Source organism: Nicotiana tomentosiformis, chromosome 1 (assembly GCF_000390325.3).
Source record: "Nicotiana tomentosiformis chromosome 1, ASM39032v3, whole genome shotgun sequence".
NCBI lineage: Eukaryota > Viridiplantae > Streptophyta > Magnoliopsida > Solanales > Solanaceae > Nicotiana > Nicotiana tomentosiformis.
The window spans coordinates 147,762,967-147,773,682 of record NC_090812.1 but is presented as its reverse complement, the minus strand read 5'-3'; the positions used below and the strand labels follow the sequence as shown (position 1 = coordinate 147,773,682).

The window sequence follows — 10,716 nt, the reverse complement described above, 5'->3', positions numbered from 1 at the left end:
TGTGCAATGGTGTGCCTACCTTGTGTGAGTTGTACATTTTATATTTTGTTGTGTTGTTTCCTATGTGCCATTCATCGTCTCTACTCTTACGTATTGACTCGAGTTGTGATAGAACACTTGCACAAGCATACACGTAATTAATCACCCATATCGGTTTGAGAAGATGAACCCTGATGTCTATTGATCATTTATATATATATTCTCGTATACTTGTCTTCTGTGTTCAGCTTACTCTATGGCGTATTACCTTTTTGTTCCCTGTTGCTAATTGTTGTCTCTAGTTTCCTATTGTGAGTATTGTTTTGTTATTTCTACCATGCTTAGATTTATAATAATATTGTTCCCTAATAGTTTCACGCCCATCCTTGTACATGTTATTAATTTCATTAGGTGTCTTGACTGTCCCTCGTCACTACTCTATCGAGGTTAGTCTTGATACTTACTGGGTACCATCGTGGTGTACTCATGCTACGCTTTCTGCATATTTTTGTGCAGATCCAGGTAGCTTGAAGTTTATTGATCAGTAGCTACCTTATCGGGCATTGCTGTGGAGACTAAAGGTATACATGCTATCATATTCGCAGGCCTCGGAGTTACCTTATGACATTTTACTTGTACTGTTTATTTCTATTATGGAACAGTTGTATTTAAATATTTTCTAGTAAATTCAGTAGAGTTTTTGACTTGTACTACCGGTTTTGGGATTGTTATCTTTGTATAAAAAAACATTTTGTCCCATATTTAATAGATGTTGGTTGAGTTTTCCATTAATTAAGTAAGTTTTAGGCTTACCTAGTCCCTAGGACTAGGTGCCATCACGACATCATACGGAGAAAAATCTGAGGTCGTGACATTCTTCTACACGCATTAAGTGTACACTCTAACACCCATTCTTAGCTCCCTGTGGAAATCGACCCTGACTCATAGTTGGGTACTATTCTTTGAACGACCTCTTCCACTCATTGTTGAGTGTGGATTGAGAGTGGATCACCTGCAACTAGTCAAAAATATCATCGATCCTCGGGAAGGGATATTGTTTCTTAATGATTACCTTATTTAGTTGTTGGTAATCAATACACATCCTCAACTAATCATCTTTCTTGCAAACAAATAGCACTAGGGCTCCCCATGAGGAAATACATGTTCGAATAAAGCCCTTATTAAGAAGGTCCTTCAACTGATCTTTTAATTCCTTCAACTCAGCAAAAAACATCATGTACGGAGGAATAGATATCAGTTGCGTATCGGGTGACATATCGATAGAAAACTCGATCTCTCTTTCGGGAGGGATATCCGAGAGCTCGTCAGGAAACATATCGGGGAATTCAATAACAACCTGAGTCGACTGAATGTTGGGAGGTTTTACCTCCGTCTCTTGCACCCGTACCAAATGGTAGAGATGTCCTTTTGTGATCATCTTTCGAGCCATAAGATAAGAATTAAACTTTTCTTTTGGCGATGCGACATCGCCCTTCTATTTGATAACAAGTAGCATAACAAGTGCCAGCCAATCCATACCCATAATAATATCAAATTCCACTATTTCTAACTCATTCAAATCAACCGAGGTATGGTGATCATGAATCACCACATCACAACCTCGATACATCCGCCTAACTACCACGGACTCACCCACGGGCATGGAAACTTCAAATGGTTGTGGTAATAACTCAGGTACTTAACCATATTTACTAGCAACAAATGGAGTAATATACGACAAGGTAGAACCTGGGTCTATCAAACCATACACATTAATAGAGAACATGGATAATATACTTTTGACGACGTCTGGTGATGATTCTAGATTCTGACGACCTAACAATGCATATATGTGATTCCACTATTGCCCACCCAGGCTAGACATTCCACCCCGACCCCTACCTCCTCCCATCAACAGTTTCATAACTTGCTCACGAGGATGCGCTGTCGAGGAAGAATTTGTTGCAGATCACGTTGGTGCCATCACACCACCCATATTTCTCACTGGGCAAAAGCGCATGATATGATCGAGCTGCCTATAAGAATAGCACAGATCTAAACCCTGACGAGAGTGCCCGAGATGATTCCTACCATATCAGCCATAATGCAATATCGGGTGCCTCATGTAACTGGGGTCTCCAACAAAATGTGATCTTTGTTCTCGAAAATTCTGGTCCTGACCGGAGCAAGTGATTCGATCATGATGCTGACCCTGGATTTGTGACACTGCACCAGCCACAAGATAAGATGGTTGTTAAGGGAACGAAGGTCTAAACTCATCTCGTGACTCTCCCATATCATCAATAGACCAGGCTCTCTTATGTTGGCCCTGGTCGTGCTCTTTAGATGCTTGATGTGGTCTCTTGCGATCTTTCATGTTCTGCGCATAAGCTTGAATACGAGCAATATCCGTAATCGGGTTCAAAGAAGCCGTGCTACATTAATTTATCAGATACAATCCTAGACCGACCATAAATCGATGTATCCTCATCTTAACCACCACCAATGGAGCATACCCATCCAAGCAGTTAAATTGCATGTTGTACTCCCAGACACTCATATTACCTTGCTCCAACCACAAGAATCTATCTTGTTTAGTTCAACGAAGTTCAACGGGCAAATACTACTGCAAAAATGCCTCAGATAATTCCCTCCAACTTTTCGGGGCAAGAGATCACCTAGACTATTCCCAAGACTCATACCATATAACGGCTATATCCCACAGTCTGTAAGAAGTAAGTTCTACGAACTCGGTATCAGTGGCATGCATTACTCGTAAGCTCCGCTGCAGATCTAGAAAATTCTGGGGGTCTTCATTTGGATATGTTCCTGAGAATACTGGGGGTGTCCAAATTAATGAAATCCAAAACTCTTGTGTTGAATGCTCTATCTAAGGTGGCAGGGGCCCGGCGTTGGGCTTGAAAGGCCACTAATTAGTCAACAGCTGCACTGCACTTCTCATATCTAAATCCTTCTCGGAAAAACAGGGTGAGGAATATGAGGTACATTATTTTCTCTATGTTGTTCCGGAGGTGGTGGTATTGTCCCCTAAACCTGAGTACCAGCCTCATCGTGAGGTCTATGTTGACCCATAGGGGCAGGTGGCACCTAACTGATACCTTCTCCTCCTCCTTCATTCAATCCTTGAATAAGTGCCTAATGTCTCGTGGTAGGCATCTCTATAAACATAAACAAGATGAGGTTTAGAAGCGAATACTTATGACTCAATTCTATTGCGCGATCTAGATCAGAAAAAAATGTATTCACCCTAGATATTATGTAGCCTCCTATTTATAAGTATGGCGCACAACACACCCATAATAAAGATTCTACTAGATACAGCTTGCATACTTCCTAGGACACGACCTTCTTGATACCAAGTTTTTCATACTCCAACCTTGGGAGGTGGGACTGATACACGATGCATGAAGGTCCATTCGAACCGATGTTCATACTTGAACCATATAACATAGAATTTAGGCTGACAAGGCCTTAAAGCAAACATTTACATGAACACAACTAGTTATGGAAAAGACCTTAGCATTGATATATTTACATTACACATTCACATTAGCATAGACATATGTTGCCATCGGGGTTACCATAATCTTTTACACATACCGACCATTAGTCTAGTCTACAAGCCTCTAAGATCATCAAAATATAATACATGTATACAACTTGGTCGGGATAGGACCCCACCATACCCAAAATGATTAGAACACATGCTTCAGTACCTATCGACTTTTGAACAGCTACTCCGGAGAAATGGAGAGCGACAACCAACAGCTAGAATGTGGACCTATTGGGATGGGGCATCACCGGGCCTATATGTACCTGTGGGCATAAACACAACTCCCAAAAAGGAAGGACGTTTGTACGAAAAACGTACTGAGTATTTAAGACTATGAAAACATGTAAAATCAGCGGCAGAACGTAAGAGATAAGGGTACTTGATATCAACCTGATTACCGAAGAAAAGCCACTATAGGCATAAACGGTAGAAAACATAAACTTAGAATTGTACAAACTTTATGAAGGGTTATGCAACTCATGGGGAATATAACATTAGTTAGCCATTCTTTGGGGAATATCATTTCATATCGTACTTGGCCTTACAGAGGACCCAATAAGGTTTATTTCTTTCAACACGTTGTATCCGGCCTCACAGAGGACTCAGTAAGGTTTATTACATCATTCTGTATTCGACTATATGGGTAACTCGGCTGTACTCGGTCACGCAAGGGCTAGATTATACCCGCCCACACAAGGGCTCGATATTATATCACATTGTGTCTCTTCATACCCGACTGATTAGTGGTTGCACAATAGATTCCGTACTGGGCCATCTATAATGCGGATCGGTCAAGTAATATATATATATATATATATATATATATATATATAAAGGAAGGTATATAAAAAGGAAGCGCAACACTTTTTCTCTTCCATTCTAGAAGGAATCACCAATGTTAGTTCTCCCAAATGCTACCAACATCCCTTTAGAATTTCCAAGCAATTTAAGACAAAGTAGAAGGCGAATCTGAATCTAGTAGGATTTAGCATGATGGAGCTTGGAATCATCACTAAAATATTTATTATCTTGGTATATCGATTCTGAAAAATTCATTGGAGGCGGAGTTAACCATCTTAGAGGTATAGCTAGTTCTTCAACGAGGTATGCAAGACACTTTTCTTTCTTGACATGAGTTGGTATGAGTTTCTCCCTCCCTATAAATGACTTCTGCATACTAAGAATTGGTAGTTCTATTTCTAAGTCCCTCTCATTGACGTTGTTTTGTTCTTGTTCATTCTTGCCGATAGCATTTATTTCAAAGTCTATAATATTCATACACTCCGACCGCAAGATACCAACTGGGAATACTATAGACTTCGAAATAAATACTATCGGCAAGAATGAACAAGAACAAAACAACGTCATTGAGAGAGACTTAGAAATAGAACTACCAATTCTTAGTATGCAGAAATCACTTATAGGGAGGGAAAAACTCATACCAACTCATGTCAAGAAAGAAAAGTGCCTTACATACCTTGTTGAAGAACTAGCTATACCTCTAGGACGGTTAACTCCACCTCCAATGAATTTTTCAGAATCGATATACTAAGATAATAAATATTTTAGTGATGATTCCAAGCTCCTTCATGCTAAATCCTACTAGATTCAGATTCGCCTTCTACTTTATCTTAAATTGCTTGAAAATTCTAAAGGGATATTGGTAGCATTTGGGAGAACTCACATTGGTGATACCTTCTAGAATGGAAGAAAAAAAGTGTTGCGCTTCCTTTTATATCACACAAAATCTAGAAAATTTCACCGTTGCTACATGAAAAACGATCGCCCCGCCCCGATTGCAGTAGCTGGTGACAGCTGGCGCAAGTCTTAAAGAAACGTGGCCATCTTCTGCCCTCAAACGCTTCACCGGCTGAGTGGCCGCTCTAGAAGCTGCACTGCCATCTTTATTTAGGTGTAGGGTATATCAATTTTTCAAGAATACTTTTTAGATAAAAATTAGCTTTTGTCATGCCAAACACATGCACTACTTAAGTGTTAAAGTCTCTTGCACAACAGACGGTGTTCATTTATCTCGGTATTCAAGACATATTCTTGAGTATCAATAATAAGTTTGACTTAATTCCCGTTTGAGCCTGAGAATGATGACTATTCCTCTGCTATTGCCACTCTATAAGAGCTTGGTTTGGTGCTGCTTATATATTTTTATTTTCTAGATAATATATATATATATATATATATATATATATATATATATATATATATATAGTTATTTAATATTAATTAGACATAATTAAATTTTTATTTTAATTATAATTGGAACTTATAGTTATAGGTAATACTTAATTAATAGGACTTATAATATAATTATTATTTTTTATGGACTTGAATATCAACCACATTAAATACTTAATTCTTAGAGTAATTATATATTAGAAAACTTATTTTCTTAAATTACATAATTAGAATAACATAATATTTTAAAAACTAATATGATTAGTTTCTATGTTGTTAGCCACGAGATTTTTGTTAAATGTCATAGCGGAAAGTAGCGACCGATTTTATTTTTGTCAAAATATATTAACTATTTTTAATATTTTTTGTTGTTATTTTAGTGACCCTATATCTATCAATATTACATGGTGACATAATTTCATCTGTCGCTAAAATTGGATTTTCCTTTTCTGTTTATAGTGTTAGTATGTTCTTTATGTGTACTTGATACCTTTGGTCATTTGTCAAAATTAAATGCACCAAAGTTATCACAAAGTTCTTAATATACGAGTAATTATTTTGAAAATGAGTAAAAGTATATTACTCTAAATATTTATTTTACATAATTAAGGACCTCACATATAGAAATATCTCTACAAACTATCAAAGTCTTCACTATATGAGTACTTATTAGTTCTTAATAAACAAGTAATTATTTTGAAAATGAGTAAAAGTATATAAAATTACTCTAAATATTTATTTTAAATAATTAAGGACCTCACATATATAAATATCTCTACAAACTATCAAAGTCTTCACTATATGAGTACTTATTTTAAAATAAGTGCTTAGATATACAAAGTTATTCTAAGAACTTATTTAAAAATAATAAAGGGTAAAAAATATATAAATGTCTCTATGACGATAAGAATTTGAATTTACATACAAATTTATATAGTTAATATTAAAAAAGAACAACAAAATAAAGTATGAGCTTGATAAGCTCAAAAGGTCAATTGTTAAGCTTTGAGGCCATAAGTAATTATGCAAATGATCTATTATTGAAGATTATTCTTTGTACCTTAATCTTTGTTAGTTGAGAATTAATTTATTTAACTTATATACAATTACTAAATTTTCTATATTTTAGGAGAAATCTAACTTTTATATTTAAAATTCATTTTTCATAAAATTTCTCTTTTTTGGACAAACTCTAGTAATAATTTTTTTAAACAAAGAAAAAATATTTATTTAACTATGAGTTTTTGTTTCGAATAATTTATTGGGGTTCATAATAATACGATTGATATGGTAATTTTATGTGCAAGACAAAAAAGTTATAACTTAGCTACGGAAGTTTATCGTCTCTCGATTTGTGGCTATATCAAGTTATCATAATATATACTTGTAACTATTAATCCAATTATTGCTTCGATTTTTTATAGCTTGAATAAAAAGAAAATTGGTTCAACATTTGATTTGAATTATTTATTATAGATAAATATTACTACAAAAACTTCAAATGTGTGATGAGAGCTTATATTTAGCTATGAATTTTAATCTCAAAATAAATTTGTACTACAATTTATTATAATTGAAGCAAAAATATTCATTTAGTTATAATATTTTATTTCAAATAACTTTTTGTGGCTGGAAAGTTAGTATTGCTAAAATAGTTTCAAACACGTGGCAAAAACCTTCTATTAGCTACAAAATTGAATTATATGAACAAGTTTGTAATTATTAAGTCACTTATTGCCACAGATTTTTATAGCTTGAAGCAAAATGATTTATATAGTTAGGATCAATGTGCATTTCTTCGTTAGATTTTATCTCTTCTCACACTATGGTTGCCTTTTATTTTATACATGCAAAATAAGAAAAGAAAAAAACTTATTTTGAATTGGAGACGACTATTCCCGTCATTAAACCTAGAAAAAAAAGAGAGACGTCATATTAAATATATAGGGTTGGCATTACTAATTTTGTTCGTACAACTGATGCCAAATGCTATAATGTGCTCTATGTATTAAAAGTAACAGCTAAAATTCCACATGCTATCCCTACATCTTGATTCTAGGTGACGGTCGAAACGTATAGTAGATAACATTACTATATTATAAATAGATCAAACATAATGGTTGCATAATCACAAACAGTTTAAGACAAATTAGCTAGCTAGAAAACTGTAAGTTAGAGAGAATGCAAAGTAGAAAGATTGAGATAGTTCACATGGAACTCATTAGACCTATTACTCCCACTCCCAATCACTTAAGATGCTTCAAATTCTCTCTTTTGGATCAAATGGCATTTCCCTCTTCTGTTCCTTTAGCTCTATTTTATCCATCTCCATCTTCATATGGTGATGATCAATCCTATTCATATGAGCAATCAAGGGCAATCAATTCATCAAGATTACTTGTTTTGAAGAAATGTTTGAGTGAAACTCTTGCTCGCTTTTACCCTTTTGCAGGACGAATTGAAGAGAACTCAATTGAATGTAATGACGATGGTGTACCCTTCTTCGAGGCTTTTGCCCATAAATATCGGTTGGAAGACGTTCTTAGAAAGCCCGTTATGGATGTACATTTTCTTCCCCATGTTGATCAAAAGTGGTCGTACTTCCATCATGCAACTTTTCCACTAGTTGTTCAAGTCACCCTTTTCGAATGTGGAGGTATTGTTGAATAAACCGTGTGACCATCTTATCTAAAAGTTTATCTGCCAGAGAGAGCATAATTCTATTTACTTAATTATATTTAAAACACGTTTCTAATTACGTTCATATCTAATTTTTTTTTGTTGACCAAGCACGTGCCTGGAAATCATTTTATAGTGGGTGGTGATGGGACATGAAACCAAGACCTTTGCCTACTTCGTACCATGTTGAGTTGTGTTACTATCTCATCTAAAAACTAAAGTTGTGAAGAGGAACACATTTTTATTTAGAGTTTAAGTTCTACTATGCACTAATAGTGAAAAATCTATTGATAAACATAAAGTAGTAATGAAATAAAAATAGTAACTAGCCTTCTATCAAAGGTTAAAATTTATTTATAGGGTAGAAAAATAATTACAATATCAATGTATACAACATAATCCTTATGTCCTATTTAATTAATTATATGTTCAACAGGTATGGCTATTGGTGTATGTGCTTCTCACAAAATTATCGATGGTGCCACGTTGTACACCCTCATCGATGCATGGGCAGTCATTGCGCGTGGCAACCCAGCTAGTAATTCATGTGTGGACATTCCAGAATTTGTTGCTGCTTCAACATTCTTACCAGAACCTATTCCTCATGTTTCTCCCAGCTTGTCTAATATAGTTGAATTATTCCAAGCTTCTTTTGATAATCAACATGTAACTAAAATTTTTTCCTTTGATGCATCTACTATAGCGTCGCTCAAGGCTAACGTCGTGAGCGACGCTGTATCAAAGCCCACACGTGTCGAAGTCGTGTTCGCTGTGACGTGGAAATGTTTCATGACAACATCAACAAAAACAGGAACATCGTCGCGCTTGTTGTACAACGTCAATATACGAAAGCGGCTTGTCCCCCCCTTGCCTAATCACTGTGTGGGAAACGTTGTTGCAATGACCACCGCATACAAAGGTGAGAACGATGGTTGTGATTTATCCACCCTTGTTTCTTGTATTAGAAAAGGAATTTCAGATTTGAGTTCCAAATATGTGGATGAATCGAGACAAGATGAGGCAATTTTGGCCATTCCTCAAGATAGCTTGGAACTAGCACTTGCATTTTTTAAAGGGGAGATAGAGTTGTATATTAATAGTTGGTGTGGCTTCAAATTTTATGATGTTGATTTTGGTTGGGACAAACCTTTATGGGTTAGTTCAATCAACCTGCCAGTCAAGAATTTTATTCTACTGATGGATTCAAGAGATAGTGATGGAATAGATGCATGGGTGCATTTAAAGGAGAAAGACATGACAGTTTTTGAGCAACAGCTAATTGACCAACTAGCAATTGGATCTGCCAAATAATTGAAGAACATATTGTCAAGGGTCGTTACGGGTGTGTTTGGTAAGAAGGAATTTTTTTTAAAAAAAACATTAAGTAATTTTCTGATTACTAAAAAATAAAAACTATTTTTCTTGAAAAATATTTTTCATTAAAAAGGAAAAAAATAACTTTCTTCTTCTGTGTTATTCTCTGTTAGTCAATTTGAAATAATTTCTGAATGTTAGAGACTATTCGATAGTAAAATAAAGTTCTGCAAAATTTCTTTTGAAAAATATACTATTTTTCAAAAATATTTTCCTTCCTACCAAACACATGTATAATTTCATAAATAAAGTTAGACGCACTTTGAGAATTCATATGTATAATTTCAATAGTTTGGACTTCGGGATTTTGAATAAAATCTAAATAAAGCATATATCTATTTGAGCTTTTAAATTTGGATTCTCAAAAGGAAAGCTTCTCTCTCTCTCTCTCTCTCTCTCTCTCTCTCTCTCTCTCTCTCTCTCTCTCTCTCTATATATATATATATATATATATATATATATATATATATATATATATATATATTAAAAACAAAAATGTGATTATCGAAATGCGTTCGTCTTTTTTACCCTTTTAACATAGAGTTCACACTAGACAAAATAATCATTAATTATTTTCCTATTATTTAGACTTTTCGAATTAATTTAAAGTTTGACGATTAAATCTTTCCTTACTTGAGTTAGGTAGAAACTCCTAATACTTATTAGGAATTATATATAAGATTCTTTCCTTAAATGACTTTAGAAGCCGTTATCCAAGTTTTGAGAATTGTTTTTTGAATGGGAAACAAAACGTGTGGGTTTGTCAAAGAAATAAAAAAATATACTATACTAGTTATTCTATTTACTTAAACAACATAGCAGGTAGCATTTTAAAAATATTGTGAATTTCTGAAAATAATTATAACTCCGTTATGTTGGTTTTACCTTTTTAATTAAGCAAGAAAATAATAAAGCTC

The 10,716-nt window shown here is 34.6% G+C and overlaps 1 protein-coding gene across 1 annotated transcript; it reads left to right on the top strand.

The window, feature by feature from the left end:
• The first annotated feature begins 7,867 nt into the window (after positions 1–7,867).
• LOC104097915 (stemmadenine O-acetyltransferase-like) lies at positions 7,868–10,151 on the top strand. Its single transcript, XM_009604538.4, has 2 exons — positions 7,868–8,402; positions 8,862–10,151. Exons 1-2 carry the CDS (start codon positions 7,928–7,930, stop codon positions 9,734–9,736), a joined length of 1,350 nt encoding a protein of 449 aa, XP_009602833.1. The 5' UTR covers positions 7,868–7,927; the 3' UTR covers positions 9,737–10,151.
• Positions 10,152–10,716: the final 565 nt, after the last annotated feature.

What these genes read in the sequence shown, in the direction of transcription:
- LOC104097915 (XM_009604538.4), top strand. Translation starts at nt 7,928, where the DNA reads ATGCAAAGTAGAAAGATTGAGATAGTTCACATGGAACTCATTAGACCT. An exon ending in CACCCTTTTCGAATGTGGAG is followed by an intron (nt 8,403 to 8,861) that starts GTATTGTTGAAT and finishes TATGTTCAACAG; the next exon opens with GTATGGCTATTGGTGTATGT.